General features: G+C 40.3%; 1 protein-coding gene across 2 annotated transcripts in view; it reads right to left on the minus strand.

The window, feature by feature from the left end:
• Positions 1 to 19,739, minus strand: part of EEA1 (early endosome antigen 1) — a 157,966-nt gene that overhangs the window by 65,175 nt on the left and 73,052 nt on the right. For both annotated transcript variants that reach the window (XM_079774076.1, XM_079774077.1), the window contains one exon: positions 6,429 to 6,767. In XM_079774076.1, the coding sequence (XP_079630202.1) occupies positions 6,429 to 6,767 (339 nt within the window). The remainder of the gene's footprint in view (positions 1 to 6,428; positions 6,768 to 19,739) is intronic.

Raw genomic sequence — 19,739 nt, forward strand, 5'->3', positions numbered from 1 at the left:
ATGAATTTGATTATCACCTGCATGGTCAGATGTTACCATAATAATGACTTGGGTTTCTGAACATTTGCTGGCTCATGGTTTCCACATGCAGTTTTGTAAATGGCAGAGCTGCAATCCCTTTGCCCTCTTTGAAGCAGAAATTAAAAAGTACTGCCCAGAGAACTTTGTACACATCAAGAAAACTCTGGAACAAGAGACTAGGCTTGTCTTGTCCTCTATCAGCTGTGCCTGGAGAACCCCAGGGTGACCGTGGTGGAAGTCAGTTCTAAGGCAAAAGAGCAAGCGGAGGACTCAAGCTTTGGACACTATGGAAACCATGAGAATTGCCATAAAGCTCTACACTCAAGGGTAATTCAATTATCCCAGGACTGAAACATTTTCCCCAGAGACTTAAACCTGACAGCACTGGTGGAACAGCAGACCTGGGATCCACACTGGCGGATCTTTTGCATTCAAGAGTGGGGTGGCCCCACCCCAGGCAATGGGAACGAGTCTGACCAAGCTCACCCTCCCATCCACCCCACCAAGCTTGCAGTAAAGAGATGTCAATGTCAAAATTCTCCTATTTCACAATCTACTGCCTGAATCTGTGCAAGACCCCCATGGGAGATGAATAGCAACTGTATGAGTTTATTGTTTGTCATTTCCTAGTTTGCTGTTCCTAGAATGTTCAGGGGCAGGAGACTACCATAAAGACTGACCATCTCTCAGGAACGATTTGTGGTCTATGGTTTTGTGATTCTGGCCCCAAATTATCTGACTCTGTACCCATATGATCGCTGGAGTGACAAGGTGATAAATCATAGTTGAAGTCAGAGGTCAGAATCTAGTATCTCACCCCATAGGCTTCAGGGAAAGAGGAAGATAGCCATGTTCCCAACCCTAGGGCGATTGCATGGACCAGTCACGTTCTTCGAACTGGAAATTGTCTTTGGCCTGGAATGCCATGACAGAATGATTTGTCTGATCCTTCTGCTGCTCCCTGTAAACCCTCCCTGTCTATGAGAGAGGCTCTTGCTTTCAGGCCAGCACTGTGGAGACAATGGCCAGGAAGATGAGTCTACCTCAGCTGCTCACTAAAGCTGACCTTATTGCCCTCTTGGAAAAGCATGGCATTGGTCAGTAGCTCATCACCATGGCAATTAGCAGCTCTTAAGTACAACAACTCTAAAGTAGGTTTTATATTCTGGACCCTACTTTATAGCTGAAGTGAGGCTTAGAGAAGTTAGGAACTTAACCTAATGTCACAAAGTGTGTGAGCTATTAAAATGTAGGTCCAAATAACTACATAGTCATTGCTCTTAAGCAATGCTCTGCATCATCCATATACAGGTACCTCAGAGTTACTTCTGGTTTGGTTCTAGACTACTGCAACAAAGTGAGTCGCATTAATTTATTTCCCAGCACATAAAAAAGTTAGGTTTAATGCTATTAAGTGTGCAATAGTATTATGTCTTAAAAAACAAAGTATATACTTTAATTAGAAAATACTTCATTGCTAAAAACATGCCAACCATCATCTGAGGCTCCAGAGAGTTGTCATGTTTTTACTGATGGAGGGCCTTGCCTCAATGTTGATGTCTGTGAAGTGCAATAAAATGAGGTGTGCCTGTAAAGACAGACATTTCCCACCAGTCTCAACGGGGAGCAGGGGCTGCCCATAGACTCAATATTTTTGACCCACGTTGGGATTTGTTGTTTTTTATTTTTTTAAAAAGATACCAACGTGTAAAACTTGAGAAATTTCACATAAAAATCTGTCACTTCATCTTCTGAAGCATCAGGACGTCTGGCAGCCTGAGCCTTCACTCTCACACGGACAGTTGTTTGGATTTGAGTGGCAGCCATCTCCTCTAGATGTCATTTTCCATTGCTCAAAGTGGGCTTCCTTCATCGACTCATTACATGCCAGGCCCTGTGGGATCTGAGTTTGTCACCTATTAGCCATGTATGTCCATATTCTTAGATTTTTGTTAAAGCATTTCCCATAATTGTTTAGGTATTAGAAAGTAGATTTATATGGTGTCAGATCGTAAGTTATATAAATGCTTAATCATTTGGTTATACACCTGAAACTAATATAATATTGAACATCAACTGTAATTGGAAAACAAAAATATATTTTTTAAAAAAGAAAGAAGTAAAAAGAAATACACACTGGAATTATTAATAGAATGGCCCACTTTAAAGTCCCATTTTTAAGATATACAAATATATGTATATGGTCTTTAGTAAATTCAGTTTTATAAACATACATATATATATATATATATATATACATTATTCTTTTTTAAAATGCATATTACAGTTTTATTTATTTATTTATTAATAGATATTTATTGACTTCAGAGAGTAAGGGAGAAGGAGAGAGAGAGAAACATCAATGATGAGAGAGAATCATTGATTGGCTGACTCCTGCACGTCCCCTACTGGGGATTGAGCCTGCAACCCAGGCATGTGCCCTGATGGGGAATTGAACCCAGGACCCTTCAGTTCACAGGCCTATGCCCTATGCACTGAGCCAAACCAGCTAGGGCCATATTACAGTTTTAAGAAGTTATTTGAGCACGTATTGATTTGAATCCAGAGGTGGTTTGGAATGTTCCACCAGCAGGAACTGGGGATAGTCTTTTATAGAGAAAATGTGGAAGCAAAGAGAGGAAATGGTTGATTGACTATAGCTTGAAGCCAAGTTGGCTGTTTGAGATTGGTTGTCCTTAAGTTTTGATTTTATAACCTAGAGGCATTTACAGGCTTAGATTTGGGTGTACTTACTTCAGCAGTCACAGCATTAGAGCCAGCTCAGTGATGGCCTCCCAGCTTAGTCAATTTAACAGTGCTCATCTTTGAAGGCTTAGCTCAAAGGTCGCCACCCCTTCGGTGCCTTTCCTTTCCCTCACCATCCACCCAGAGGTAGAACTTAATCTTCCCTCCTTGACGCTCCCACTGTGATCCTTACAGATTTCCATCATTTTCATTTTCCTTCTTATATAGGTCTATCTCTCCCATTAGCTGATAAGCCCTTCAGGACAGAGACTATGTATTATTCATTTTGGAATTTCCACAATTTTCACAGTGCCTGGGACTTAGTAAGTGCCATTTTAATTTTAAAATATATGTTAGGGGATAAATATTATAGCAATACATTATTCATTATATTCCTTATAATGCTTACTATGTGCCAGGCCCTATTCTACATGTGTCACAAATAGTAACTAGTTTAAATCTTTACAACCATATAAAGACAGTTTCATTATTATCCTCATATTATAGATGAGCAAACTGAGGCACAAATTAAATAACTTACCTGAGATCACACAGTTCATAGGCCACAGAACTAGAACTTAGGCAGCTTCCTAAATCCACAGATAAACCACCATGCTTTTCAAGATGGCATATTAGATAAATTTTTAAAGTAAAACTGATGACATCTAATCTTTTCATTAAGTAACAAATCATTATCTACACATCTGTGGCTATTTTAGAAGTACACATAAACACAAATATAAAGGGTATATGCTACTTTGTTACTTTGTTGACAATTGCCAACTATCTAATTTTGTCAGCACTGAAATGAATGCTGATTATGATAGAGTGGAGAGCAAAACAAACCCAGTTCATGCCTATACACTTAAAGGATATTGAAAAAATGTTTAAGGTGAGGTTTACTTCCATTCTTACAACAAATATTTACTGAAAGCCTTAAGTATAGAGGCAGATAGAGTATAAAATAAAACTAATTCCTCACATTAAAAAGCTCACAGTCCAATGGGAATTATAGACAATATGGAAGTAAACAAATTAATATACATAAAGTGTTATAGAGAACAAGAAAGAAGAAGCTTGCTGAAATAAAGAAGGAGGTCAGACTATATGGAAAACAAGCTATTTAAATAGGTTGGTCCCAGAAAGCTCAATTGCAAAAACGACAGTTGAGCCAGCCTTGAAGAACTGCAGTCAAGAATACACTAAGAAGAAAACACAGGCAGAGGACCTAAGGCAGGAAAGCATTTGACATGTCGGTGTGTCTGAGGAACTGAAAGAACAACAACATGGCTTCACAGTGACAGGAGATGTATTTGAAGACATACTTTGGGCCATATTTCATAGAGGCTTACCAAACTAAAGCATTTGGTTTCAATTCAAAACGTAATGCAAAGCCATTTTAAGCAGTGTTAAGCAGAAGGAATAAAGTGATATTACTTCAGGTTTTAAAAAGATGTCTCTGACTTCTGTATCAAGAATAGATCAAGGAAGCCACTAGAAGAAGGGAAACTTGTAAGAAGGCTAATATAGTAGCCCAGGTCAGCAATGATGGAGGCTTAGGTTAAGGGTGGTAGCAATGTAGATGAAAAGAAGTGGACAGATCTGAAACATACTTTGATGGTAGAATCCAGACAGCATGCTGAAAGAAAGAAGATAAATGGTATCACTTCAAGGTCTTCAGTATGACCTTTTTATTTTGTTCAGAACTGTGACTAAGCCCAATAATCATATATTCAAATCTTTGTATAAAAATATGTTTGAGCCCTGGCCAGTGTGGCTTAGTTGTTAGAATGTCAGCCCACAGACCGAAGGGTCACAGGTTTGATTCCCAGTCAAGGGCATGTACCTGGGTTGCAAGTTCAACCCCATCCCCAATCAGGGCGCATGTGGGAGACAACCAATAGATGTGTCTCTCTCACATTTATGTTTCTCTCTCTGTCTCCCCTGCCCCTCCCTTCCACTCTCTCTGAATCAATGGAAAAATATCCTCAGGTGAGGATTCTCTCTCTCTCTCACACACACACACAAATATGTTTGAGTAGGTTCTCAAAAATTCTCAATGCCCCTCCATCCACTGATAACCAAATAAAGCCCATGTTTCTCAGCCTGTATTCAAGACCCTACATAAAAGTCCCAAATGCTCTTCCACAATAGTCTACTCCTATTACACATGTCTTATTCTAAGAGTAAATCACTGCCCCTGGTTTTTATAATATTTTCCTGCCACTAGTTTACTCTCGCAATCCTTCTGTCTGAAAGCGCCTCCTGCCTTCAAAATGCTACTTGCCTAAACTTATCTAATGTTTACAATTTCAAGCACCACTTCTCTCTTACACAAAGCTTTACCTGATCACATAACTGGACAAAATAATTACATAAGATGAAGTACTATGTGGGGGGTGGGGGGGGAGAGGAAAGGAACTCTCCCAAATTCTCATAGTATATGGGATCATTTTATTATAATTCTCACATTTTTTGGTAGAGGAGAGTACTGTTCTTATCCTCAATAACATTTACATAATCATTTAAGATAGGCACTGTGTCCTTTTTCATTTCTGTATCTCCTAAAACTGGTGTCTTTTAAAAACCATAAATGCCCAATTTGTTTATCTGAATTGAAAGTCAAATATCTAAGTTATTTTTAAGTTATTCACTGATGTCTCCAAGCCTCTGTTTCCTTTCATTATGAATGCCTGTATTTATTTTTTCACTTACTCACTCACTAAAACATTTTCTCATAAATAAGCAATGTGCCAGATAGTGAGGATAAAAAAAAGTAATAAGACATGGTTTTAGTATCCAAAGAGTTCAGAGTCTAGTGAAGAAAGACATAGGGTAATATAACTATGCTGTAGTAAGTAAAACAATTAAGATATATACATGCTTAAGCCATCTTTTGGGGAAGGTTAGAAGTGGCATTGTTCAGAAACAGATTTCTAGAAAAGTAACAAGTAAAATAAGTATTATTTATCAAGTAGAAGAGGAATAGGAAGAATATCTCAGGCCAAGAAGACAGAAAAATTGATGCCACAAAAGCAAGTATCACTTAAGTGAAAATAATTGAACATTACCAAAAAACTGCTAAGGACTTTGTTCTTCCCCAAATTTCCATTTTTCAATCAACTTTTAATGTTATCTATAAGAAATAACTAGAATATATAATTTTAAAATTAAGTTAAGAGCAAAGTCAATACTTGCCTTAAACTTCATCTGATAGACATTTATAAGAAATAGCTGTTAGGACTAATAGGTTTTCTTCTTTTAAAATATCTAATTTTTATGTTATTGGTTTAAAAATAATTATATTTTAAATTTTTAGTAAGAAAAAAAGAAAAAATTAAATTAAAGAATGGTCAACAATTTGAATCAGTTACAAAAGCTAATATGTGTTGAGAGTACCTACCATGAGCCAAGTACTGTCCTAAGCAATTATATGTATTAAGTCATAAACACTTTACAACATTATTAAATGACAGATAATATCACTATTTTCTCCTATTAAGGGAAATTGAAATGAAAGGAAATGAGGTCTGACTCAATAATACAGTTGTGAAAATTAAAAGTTAATTTTTTTAATGAACTACATTATGATCAAATAACCATCAGGCACACTAAGAAGAAACCATAGGAGAAATTAAATACATAAAAGTAATATCTCTTACCTGATTAACTTCACTTTGGAGTTGTAATCCATGCTGCTCCTTTTCTTCTCTCTGTTGTTGTAGCTGCTTAAACTCTGCCTTAAGATGCTGGTACTTGGTCTCTACTTCTAATAATTCTTCTTTGAGTTTTTGAGTAGCTTCTCCCTTTTCACCTAATTCTGCCTGTATTCTCTGCAGTGTGGTTTCAGAAGCAGATAATCTTGACTGAAGTTGTTGACAATCTAGGTCTTTTTGATGAAGGCTTGCTTGTATATTCTTTTTACTCACACATTCGTCATTATGCTTCTCTTCTAATTGAGTATAGTCCAGTTCTTTCTTCAGCAACTTTTCAGTCAAGTTCTGAAATATCAATTTAACAATTTTTCCTTTTCTAATAGTTTAATTATTCTAATTATTCAAAGAATTTATACAGCAATACATCTCCTACTAAATGTTTTAGTCAATATTACAATATAAAAACAGTGAAAATATTCTAACCAAGAAGAATTAAATTATTACATACTAACTTAATACAATTTAAGAATTACTAATGCAATTTTGACATAAATAAAAACCCTAAAATCTACTACATTCTTTAGGATAAGAATATTTATATTCTCCCATTTGAGTTAAAAATTAAAATTACCCTTCTAGCATCAAAAATTATCTTGGATAACAATACGTTGTGGCAACTATCATTTCTGGCTTTTCTGATAAGTGTTTTAGCATAACAATACCCTTCACTGCTCTAGTATGCCTGATCCTACTCATTCCTTATTTTTGTTCTTTTTTTTAAAAATATACTTTTATTGATTTCAGAGACAAAGGTAGAGGGAGAGAGAGAAACATCAATGATGAGAGAGAATCATTGATTGGCTGCCTCCTGCACGCCCCCCATCGGGGATCGAGCCCGCAACCCGAGCATGTGCCCTGAACTAGAATCAAACCTGGGACCCTCCAGTCTGCAGGCCAACACTCTATCCACTGAGCCAAACCAGCTAGGGCCTTATTTTTGTTCTTGATAAGGACCATTTTTAAGAGTCATAAATTTAAGACTAATTCAAATATCTCTCTAAGTATATAAATAGTGATTTAAAAATATCACTTACCTGCTTTATATTTTGTTAGTTTACTTAATACTATCAAGTACAAAATGTAAAAATGATACCACCAATCAAATATATGAATCAACAAGACTAATCAGATGTCAAAGTCCGGTCTCAGTGGAGTTGTTACAATTAATATTGAACACTTTAAATCAACATATTTACACATGAAATATGAAGCGGAATTTTGACTCAACCGTGTAAGAAAGCTGGGATAAGAATCCACTATAAGCACCAGAAGAGTTGATCCATGAACATTTATTTTACTCAGTTTTTATATTCAATGTGCTAGAAGGGAATAATATAAAAATGGTAGGGGACAATCAAAGCCTCTGGCCTTTAAACAGATTACAATCTAAATGAAACACACACAAAAAAAATAAATAAATGAAACACACACATTAAAAAATACTTTTCTAAGTAAGTTAAAGCATGATGTGTAAGCAAAAGTAGATTAATACAAAAACTGTGTCAAATTTAAGTGCATAAGTATTTACAAAATAAAATGAGCAAAGTCAGGTGAAGCTAACTAGTAAATTCCAATCATCTAGAAATAAAGTTTGAGTTTGGTAAAATGGTCAGAGGAGTTAAGTAATAAGTATCCATGACTCATGCCATCTGCTCTATACAAAAAGACAGAATGGAAACAGACAAACAAGTTGCATGTGGGGAAACAGTAAACACTATTACCTCGGGGCAGTAATAAATCTAGGCACCAAAGAGAGAAAGGTAGCAGTAACTTACCTGAGAAAAAGTACATTAATGTAAATTATCAAGTAGGAATATAATATCGAAAAAAGCAGAAAGATAACAGAAACAAATATAAGAAAGACAAAATGGGAGAAACCTTAGAGATAAGAAGAGCAACAAGAAGTTCGTAGCAAAATTAGCCGAGAGATGTGTGCCTTGACCAACCAACAGAATAGAAATAAATAGAAGAGCCAAAATACTAGAGAAAAAACGAATACTTTTAAGTCAAACTATGTTAGAAAAATTATCTTTTTATAAACATTTTTGTGTTACTAGTTAGTAACTGCAAATTTTTCTTGACATAATTTTACATTTTCTCTTTTAAGAAAATAACATTTATTTTAGAATTTGTAGGCTAAGTCAAATCTATTCGTTGATCTATAAATGTATTGGATATTTTTAAAGAAAATTCTAAGTTATTGAATTTCATGAATACAACCATGGTCACAAATACTGAGAACTTGAACAAGATATAATTTTAAAACATGCTACAAAAATTAAGGCTCATAATAGGTTAGTCTTCTTCCCCACAGGCTTACTTATAAAGTGACCAAGTAATCCCAACAATTCTATAAATAAATGACCCCTCAGACAGCTTCATTCTTTAAAAAGTGAAAATACATAACAACCATTGACTATTTAAAATCCACTTGTCCTAAAAAATTAATCAAAATCTACCTGCTTTATTGCAGAGGTGGGAGATGATTAAATCTTCTTTAAAAGAACCTAAACCACTTTGTTTTGTAAGAACCTAATCCACTCACACTATAATTTTTACATACAAAAGTCTAACTATATTTAACACTACAAGCATTTCATTTTTATTATGGTCTTCCCATAGAATCAGAAATAAGAGTATAGTGATTACATGGTTTTTGAATATTGTTTTTTTAAAGTACAGCAGAATCCATTAAAGAAAATAATAATTGTACTTGCACTTATCAATGTAAGTCCTTACAACAAAATATGAGATAGACATTATCATCCCCATTCTACAGACAAGGAAGCTACAATTGAAAGAACCCAATATGACTTGGCCAGTAGCAGAGTCACATATTACGATTCTAAGTCCAATAAATTTTTCATAATACAATTTAGACACTCAATGAGTCAAATTTGCTCCCCAAAATATATCCTATTCAAGTTTAAATTATATAATGAATGTTAAGCCTAACTCATAAATAATTATCATTTGGGTAAGCAAAATTCTTTCCTTCCAAATGTCTAGTCCTCTTTTGATTCCTTTCACCAATTGTTCTCTCAGTATATTTTTTTTACAGAGTTAATTTCCCTATCTCAGGCTCCATTGTTCAATTGTTACTTGCCCAGGTAATGAGAATGAATGCAAAAAAGGCACCTTTTTTTAATGCTTGATTGCTTAAAAAGTGGTTTCAGGCATCTCATCTTATTTGTTCCTCAAAACAGCTTGATGAGAAAGAACAAACTGACCTATTTGTAGCTCTCCAATATCTCGCATTTTGTGATCTTGCATGTTCCCATGCCTCATGTATATTTATCTAGCTTTCAAAATAAAATGTCATTAACCCCTCTGCTGTGTAAAATGCTCTTTAGAATCCTTAAAAACTAATCTAAAAAGTTATGTCTTTTATAAAATCATTTCCTGAGTTACTAAACAGTAAGTTAGGAAAACTCCCACGTTGGTCCTGACCCAATCCTGTATCACAACATTTACCAAATAAAAAACAAAAGTGAACATTCACTGAGGTGCTTACTAAACACCAGAAACTGGTCTTAGCACTATTAATTTTTTAATGCTCATATCAATCCTAAGAGGCAAATGGGTATACATTATTTCTTAACAGAAGAGGAAAGACTTTGAGAAGTTGAGTGTCACAGCCAGTTGGTGGCAAAGCTGAGATTTAAACATGCCTTTGATCATCATACTACACTGTTCATATCAATATACCATTTTGCAACACAGTGGTAATACAAGCAATATAACTACTTGCCACACCTGGCCCCCACTTGGCCTATGAGCACCTTAATACTGGGACTGATGGAAAGAGGAGAGCAATGAAGGATGAAAAAGGGATGAAGGAGGATTAAAAATGGCAGCAGAGTAAGTGGGTGCTGCATGGACATGCTCCCAGGAATAAACTGGTATTACAACTAAAATACAGAAAAACTTCCTGAATAATCAAAGGAAAACACAGGAGAGAACCCTGACACCTGAAGACCAAAAGTGGAGACCTCATAGAGACTGGTGGGAGGGGCAGAGGCGTGAAAGGGCTGCCAGTGTGCCCAAAGACAGCAACTGAAGTCCCTGAGAGATATCTCAGCTGTGGTGGGTTGTCACTGAGAACTCTGGGATCTAATCCCCAAGGTGGGACTCCCAGCAGAGAGTACCAAAACTGAGAAAGGTACCCACATAACACCTAGCTGTGAAATGCAGCAGGGTACTGTCTGCCAGGGAGTAACAGCTGAAAATTCAGGCACCCTCTTAAAGGGCCAACGCACAAAATTCCCTGTGGAGCCATCCACCTTGTGCTCCAGCAGAGGAAGGGTAAAGTGGACTGGAGCTGTGAGAACAGAAGCCAGGACTGGGAACTCAGGGTATAGAGCTCAGAAGGCAGATACCCTGTCACTTCAAAGAATAGAACTGATAGTATTTGCTGTCAATGATAAAATTAAAGCTTTCAAATGAAGCTTAGAATTTTGGAAAACTGCCCTAGCTGGTTTGGCTCAGTGGATAGAGCATCGGCCTGCAGTTTGAAGGGTCCTGGGTTTGATTCCGGTCAAGGGCACGTGCCCAGGTTGCAGGCTCGATTGCCAAAAGGGGTCGTGCAGCCAATCAAAGATTCTCTCTCATCACTGATATTTCTCTCTCTCTCCTTCTCCCTTCCTCTCTGAAATCAATAAAAACATATATAAAAAAAGAATTTTGGAAAACTTGGATCCACCACCATGAGCATGACACTTCCTCATACTTGAAGCCTATTCTGAAATTGATGGCGATACTGACAAATGTGATTATTTTTATATTGTACAATGAAATGTGTCAGTATTTGGGAGGTTTTCATAAGTCAGTAAACCAGTATTTCCCACATTTGTAACACAATGTTATAAAGTCATGCATAGGAAAGATAGACTCAAAAGGCAAGATAGAGGAATGAATTTTAATGTTACAAAGTACAAAAACTGCATTGATATGGTTTCAGAGTCTACAGTGTAACTAACTTTTGAGAAACTATACTTTATCTAGTATCAAATTAAAATAGCTACAATTATCTAAAAAGGCTATTAAGATATCCCTAACTTTTCCAACTACATATCTGTATGAAACTGAATTTTCTTCAAACACTTCAACCATATTGTAACAGATTAAATTTATAAGCCGACTGAGAATCCATCTCTCCTGTAGTAAGCTAAATATTTAAGAGGTTTGCAAAAATATAAACCATCACCACTATTCTTTGTTTTGAGAAAAAACAGTAATTTTTTATAAATGTTCATATTTAATTGCTAATGGTTTTTAAAATAAATTAATATTTTAAAATTTACATTTTAATTTCTAATATTGTAAGTATCCATAGATATAACTCAGAAAAATACCAGTAAAAGCTCTTTGGGGTTCATAACTTTGAGAATGTAAAGCAGTCCTGATGTTATCATAATTAGCTAGTTTATTAATACTTATAATAGGAAGAGAGCAAAGGGCAGGCCAAACAGTATAAGCATGATCATCTGGGCAGCTTCACCAGGAAGCTACAGCTTCATGCTCCCCAGGGAACCCCAGCGTCATTCTTGCAGGTCACTGGGAGAAGGGATCAAACAAAAGGGAAGATAGGCACATGGTGAAGTCTGGGTGATGTAGGAAAGGTTCTTGCCTGTCAGTCTAGCCTGTGGTACACTGGATTGGCTGGCTGATGGACCCCATCAGAAGCATGTAAAATCCTGAAAGGTTGATCGGTTAGTTTAAAGAAGCTCCTGGTTAAAAGCCCCAGACAGAGTTCCCACACTCTTGCTCTTGCACTTGTTCCCTTGCTCTGTGACCCTGACTTGCCAGTGTGCTCACCTGTTCTCTCTCCATAGCTATGTGGCCATGCAGACTACACATGCAGAATGCTAGACTTTAAAATGGAACAGAAATTCTGGGCAATGGTCTTAATTCTGGCCCTGCTGAAGACAAAATTGGACTTCTTCCATGGCAAGACAGACACACATGGAATCTTGGAGGGGAACCCCCTTAATGTTACATCATTAATAAAGCTTTCCACAAAACGCCATCCCTCCTAGGGCAGGGTGGAGGGGAAGCTTAGGAAGTTCTTTTTATTGAGGCACCCCAAGAACTCCATTTCCACTGATATCAAGAAGTCTACTGACAAAGGGGACATCTGTAATACTTTCAACAATAAAGATAAATTAATATTTTTTAAAAGTCTATTGAAATAAAAACGTCTGAGAACTATTGGCCAAGGCACAAGTAACAAATTACCACAAAACTTAGCAATTTAAAATTATATCTATTATTTCGCACCGCTTCTGAGAGTCAGGAATCCAGCAGAAGCTTAGCTGAGTTGGTTCCACTTCAGGGTCTCTCATAAGGTTGTAATAAACTGTGGGTCAAAGCTGCAGTCTCTGACAGCTAGACAAAAGTTGTTGTTAGGGGCAGAAGGGAGAAATAGAATAGTGGAGACTAGCTATAGTTATAAAATAATATTAATCATGCTCTGTTAACCCTGATTTTTTTTTTTTTTTGTACTGATTAAAGAAAGCACATTCTAACCTGGTTGGGAGTTGTATGCCCAGGGACCTAGGAGTTAACATGAAAATGGACTCCATCCTCCTTATTGAGAACAGCCTATTACTGAGGAGATAGAAAAAAAGGGCTAGGCTGTCAGTCAGGGATTGGACCAAGGTGGCGGGGGGAGGGGGAAAGGGGAGTAAAGCTTTGCAGACATGGAGCATGGAGACAAACAAAGGACCTAGAACTAAACCCAGTTAGGTGGGAACCTGGCTGGGTGAGGAAAAGTAGGCAGGGACAGTGATGTCACCTTGGACCTGAAGTGGCAGTCCTCAATCAGTCCCCCCTCCACCCCTATAGACTGGAACTAGAGCTTTGAAATAATTGGATATTGACAGAATTCTTTGAAGGGACCAACCAGGAGTTAGCAGGGTTTATGAACATCCCTAGACAAAGAGCTTAAGCTATAACCCACTTTGGGCCCCTTTCCTGCTGCCCTCATATGGCAGGAAGTCTGTCTATCCCCAAAAAAACTTTGTTTCTGCCAACCATTTTTGTCCTTGACTCCATTTTTTTGATTTTGCAAGACAAAGAACTCAACCTACCACCGAATTTTGGTTTCATTTTCATGGAAAGATTAACAACTTTGCTCTGCCCTTTGCAACCCCCAGCCCCAACCCCCAGCCCACATTGCCTGTAATCTGTAACAATTATACCCATTCTTATTCCTTTTCCCTACTTCCCCATGTAATCTCTGTCCTTCTACCCCATATAAACAGCTGGCTTATGGGGGGGGGGGGGGGTGTGCAGAGCAGACGTTCATAGACGATCTGCTCTCCCATACTGACCGCATTATTGGGATAAACACTCATACATGATTCAACCCTGTCTCTGTTTAATTGGTTCAAGTAGTGATAGGCAGCCCCAACCCATTTGTTGTCCTGCTTCAATTGGAGGATCTGCTCCCAAGCTAATTCACCTAGCTGTTGGCAAGAGACTTAATATTTATAGCCAATTATGTGTTACATGCAACTGAGTCAGCTCCTACTCTTAGAGACCCTATAAATGAGTGATGTCCACAGTGTACTATCCTCAACAGCCCTGCTTGGGTCCTGTAGACTCAGGCCTCTGGCTTCTTTACTGAAGCCAATTATTTTTTCCCTTCTACCATGTTCTTTTCTATCTTGATTTTTCCCTTGTTGTATTTCACAAAAATATTAAGTCTAAGTTAATAGTAAAGTCAACAAATTCATCTTAACTTTGAAGATAAGTGTTTAATAACCTGTTATTCCACCACCACCAAAAAGTAAAGAAATGGGAGGAAAGTACAAAATACAAAATAAAGAACAAAACTGAAGGTCTCACACTTCCTGATTTCAAAACTTATTAAAAACTGTAGTAGTTACAACAAAATTTGGTAACATTAGATTTGGCAATGATCTCTTGGATATAAAACCAAAAGCACAGGTAACAAAAGTAATGAGGAGGAAACTGGTCTTGCAAGGCATGTCAGGCCATAAAAACTGTGAACAATGCACTGCGGGGGGTGGGGGGGGGTCGTTATCACTGGCCCCAGGACAGATCATTGGATATGGCCTGGGGACCCCAACACCTGGGGGCCTTCCTGTAAGCCCACGAAAGGGGGCAGAACCATATCTGCAAGACAAAGACCCCAGAAGGTTATAAAAAGTGAAGCCCTCTGCGTGTTTCTTCACTCTGATTTGGAAATTATTCCCGGAGTCCACGAGTGTTAATAGACGGGGTCCCTCCCTTTCTCTAGGAAGCATGCTTGGTATTTCTTTGGTCTTCTGCAACATTTGGTTCCCTGACCGAGAAACTAACAGAGTTTGGCTCTTGCCTCCGGTGAGTGGATGGGGTTTGGGGCCCAGGGGCGCAAGACAGGCCTCCAGAAGGCGCATACTGCTGATTTTAGCAGAATTGAACAGGGGGGTGGAGGGGGGGGACTACAGGTGCTCCCTGACCTCAGCCCAGGTCCCAGCCAGCATCTGGAGAAAGTGGACGGACACCTCTGGACATGTCAACAGAATCAGTAAGGTAGGGGCCCAGTCAGTCAGGCCCACTCCAAGTGAGTGGAAGGGGGAGCTTGATCACCTCCTCGGAAGTCATAGGACTTCATCAGGTAAATCAGAAATCAGGACTCCGGAGGTGAGTGAATTCAGATTCGATTAAGGAATTATAGGTTCACTCTTCTGTTTGTGTGTGGGACTAGCCAATTTGCTACCGAGAAGCGGGGCTGGATGCAGTCTTAACTCCTCCGGTAGGTTCTCACGGAGACATCGGTCGAGAATTCTGGTCTGGGGCGTGGGTGCCGGGAGTACCTCCATGCCCATCTGGGGAGTTGGGCATTATCTGCTCAGCTCCAGTCTGGGCTAGTCTACTGAGAGAGTGTGAGTACAGATGTTTGTCTGTCTTGGCATAATTATCTGCTGATTAACTGGTCTGTGTGAAAGCGAAAGCTACTTTGATTTTCTGTTTGATCATCTGGTTAAAACGTTTGATTTACTGAAGGCTGAACGAGTGATGGTCTGCAAAAGTCTCAAGCAGCGCTGTTGAGTTAGTTTTCTCAGAGATGTTTGCTCTCTATCATGGAGGGATAGTTGATAAAAATTTCTGTCTATGTTTGTATACTAGGGGCTTTGGTTTGCTCTGTGATTTCGCTGTTAGGTTGAAATTTTGGAATTCTGCGGTAGATTTAAAGGTACTTGCGGCTTTTCTTGTCTCTCTTGGCTGACGGGGACTTTCAGGGGTGGGGCTCACAGCTCCGCAGAGCGGAGAGATTTTACCCGTCCTGCCCCTGCCTGTGCTGATTAAGGATCTTTTCTTAAAGAAGACCCTCCAGGCTTTTAGTAAATTTCCCTGCACCCTTGTCTGTCTCGCCACCGATCATCATGGGGTTGGGAGAAAGTAAACTCACTGTTCTCAATTGCATGTTGGAAAATTTTGAAAAGGGTTTTATTGAGGACTATGGTATTGAAATGAACCCCAAAACACTGAGGAAATTCTGTGAATTAGAATGGCCAGCCTTTGGGGTTGGCTGGCCCCCAGAAGGCTCTTTAGATGTAGGACTGGTCAGGGCAGTCTGGAATGTAGTCACGACAGACCCCGGACACCTAGATCAGTTCCCTTACATAGACAGCTGGTTAGGAATTACTCAAACCTTGCTGCCTTGGGTCCAGTTCTGTAAGGTTTTAGTAGTAGGAGAAAAGAAACAGGTTTCTCAGAAGGGAGCCCAACCCCTTGTTCTGCCAGGATCCCCTGAGGAAGTCCCGCTAGTTTAACCATCTCCATATGTGCCACAGGCAGCACCAAGTGCTTCCCCAGCTGGTCTGAAAGGTCCAGAAACACCGCCCCCTTCCATTTCTCCTCAACCAGGCTCTCCGGAGCCAGTTGGGCGGCGCTTGAGTTCAGCCAATCAAGGACCCAGGCCACAACCAGCACGTCAGATGCCTTTAAGGGAGATCTGGGGTGCCAAAGTAGTTGGCGAAGATGGGACCTTGCAGGAGGGAGGGCCAGTCTATTATTATCAGCCCTTTACCACCAGTGACATCTTGAATTGGAAACATCACACCCCAGCTTATTCTGAAAAACCTCAGGCCATGATAGACCTCCTAGAAACAATCTTCCAGACCCAGAAACCCACCTTGGTGGACTACAAGCGGCTCCTTTTCACATTATTTAACACTGAGGAGCGCATTAGAGTAGTAACAGAGGCTCAGAAGTGGCTCCAGACACAGGCCCCGGCAGGAATATTAGATACAGACAGATTGGCCAGGAAGGCCTTCCCAGATGAGGAACCCGATTGGAACCCGAACTCAGAAGATGGAAGGACCGGGCTAGAAAGATATCGGCTGGCCTTCCTCAAGGGGATCAGGGCTGGAGCCAAGAAGCCCACCAACATGGCTAAAATCTCTGAGGTTTTCCAGAAGCCTGATGAAAGTCCAGCAGCTTTCTATGAGAGACTATGTGAGGCATAGTGGATCTACACCCCCTTAAGACCTGAGGCCCCAGAAAATCAAACCATGGTAAATGCCGTTTTTGTAGGCCAAGCCCAGCCTGACATCAGGAGAAAATTACAGAAACTGGAAGGGTTTGCAGGAAAGAATGCTACTGAACTGCTAGAGATAGCTAACAAGGTTTTCATCGATTGAGACAGTGCAGCAAGGAAGGAGGAAGAAAAGAGAATACAAAGAAGGGCCAATATAATAGCAGCAGCTTTTTAAGGCTCAGGCTCCCAGACAGATCAGCAAGGATACAGACCAGGGGGAAAAGGAAGAGCAAGCCTGAGACGAGACCAGTGTGCCTATTGTAAGGAAACAGGACACTGGAAGAATGAATGTCCCAAACGGCAAAGTAAAAAGACTGGGCCCCCTTTTCCGCCCAGTTGCTATCAACCAGAGCAACCTGAAGCAGATCTCATTGGGCTAGCAATGACTGATTCCGACTGGGACAGACCAGGCTCACTTCAGGTAAGCCCACACGAGCCCATGGTCAGAATGAAAATCGGGGGCCAGACTGTGGACTTTATGGTTGATATGGGAGCTGAGCACTCAGTAGTCACTCAGAAAGTAGCGCCTCTCTCAGGAAAGGAGGTCACCATTATTGGAGCTACTGGGGACCAGACCTGTAGACCATTCTGCTGCCCTCGCCGATGCCAACTTGGCGGTCATCAAATAATTCATGAATTCCTGTACTTGCCAGACTGACCAGTGCCTCTAATGGGTAGATACCTTTTAGCCAAAATGGGGGCAGAAATCACTTTTGCTCCAGATGGCTCAGCACAGCTTTGCCTAGGTGAGGAGACCTCCCCAATGATCCTGTCCTTAGCAGTGCTGAGGGAGGAAGAATGGAGACTTTATACCCCCCAGACAAAGGCCTCACCATTAGAACCTGAATTAGAGAAGGAATTCCCGCTGGTCTAGGCAGAAGGGAATCCTCCAGGCCTGGCTAAGGATCACACCCTGGTGCTAATCGAGTTAAAGCCTGGGGCACAGCCTGTTAAAATCCACCAATATCCAATTCCAAGGGAAGCACACCTAGGAATCCAGGTCCACTTAGACTGGTTGCTTCAGTGGGGACTTGTTAAACAATGCAGGTCTCCATGGAACACGCCTCTCTTGCCTGTCAAAAAGCCTGGGACTAACAACTACTGTCCAGTGCAGGATCTCTGGGCTGTTAATGAGGCTGTTATAACCCTGAATTCAGCACTGCCGAACCCCTACACTCTTCTGGGACTCATCCCATCAGAGGCGGAATGGTTTACATGCCTAGATCTGAAAGATGCCTTTTTCTGTCTTCGATTAAGCACCTTCCAGCCAGCCTCTCTTCGCTTTCGAATGGGAAAACCCAACTACAGGGGCCAAGGAGCAGTTCACCTGGACCAGACTGCCACAAGGGTTCAAGAACTCCCCTAATCTTTTTAGTGGAGCACTAGCATCTGATCTAAGTTCCCAGGACAGGACTTGGGGTGTGTTCTACTCCAGTATATAGATGACCTCCTACTGGCCAGCTCCACACGAGCTCAGTGCTGGGAGGGAACACAAGCCCTTCTGAGACTACTAACTGAAACAGGTTACAGAGTGTCCAAGAAAAAGGTACAGATTTGTCAGAAAGAAGTCAAGTATCTAGGCTTTTGGATCACCCAAGGGAAACGAAGGCTAGGGACTGAAAGAAAGCAGGCAGTATGTGCCATTCCAGTCCCTAGCACCTGGCAGCAGATTTGGGAATTCCTGGGAGCGGCAGGATTCTGTCAAATTTGGGTCCCAGGGTTTTCAGACCTGGCCAAGCCTTTCTATGAAGCTTTAAGAGGAGAAGAGAAGGCACCCATCGACTGGGGTCCCGAACAGGAGAAAGCCTTTGTCACCATAAAGGCAAAGCTCACTGAGGCCCTGGCACTAGGGCTACCAGATGTGACTCGAGACTTTAATCTTTTTGTTCATGAGAACAGCGGGGTAGCCCTAGGAGTTCTAACCCAGGAGTTTGGACCCTGGCAAAAACCAGTAGCCTATCTCTCCAAGCTAATTGACCCAGTTGCCTCTGGGTGGCCTCCATGCCTCAGGACCCTTGCAGCCACGGCATTATTAGTCAAGGAAGCAGATAAGCTTACCTTAGGACAAAAACTTAAATGTAAAAGTACCTCATGCTGTTGTCACCCTGATGGAAGCAAGGGGGCAGCACTGGCTGACTCATGCTCAAAAATGACTCAGTATCAGAACTAAAGGATAGGCCCCTGCAAAATGCGGACTTGGTATTGTTCACAGATGACAGCAGCTTCTTAGATAAAGGAAAAAGATGAGCCCAATATACAGTAGTATCAAACTTTGAGACGACTGAAGCACAGGCCCTGCCTGAAGGATGGTCAGCACAGAGGGCAGAACTTTGGGCCCTAGTAAGAGCCCTAGAGCTCAGTAAGAATAAGCGTGACACTGACTCGCGCTATGCCTTTGCTACCCTGCATGTCCATGGGGCCATATATAAGGAAAGGGGGCTCTTGACAGCAAGAGGAAAAGGAATCAAAAATCAGAATGAGATTTTAAAGTTACTAGAAGCAGTCTGGGAGCCTAAGGAAATAGCCGTCATCAATTGCAAAGGTCACCAGAAGGGAAAGATTCAGAATCAGAAGGAAACCAGCGTGCTGACGCCGCAGCCAAGCTGGCTGCTAAAGAACAAGTGGCACCGTCAGGGATCATGTTGGCCGCTGAATTAACTGAACCTCCAAAATACACTCCTCAGGAAGAGAAATGGGCCCAGAAA

This window comes from Cnephaeus nilssonii (genome assembly GCF_951640355.1).
Source record: "Cnephaeus nilssonii genome assembly, chromosome: 6".
NCBI lineage: Eukaryota > Metazoa > Chordata > Mammalia > Chiroptera > Vespertilionidae > Cnephaeus > Cnephaeus nilssonii.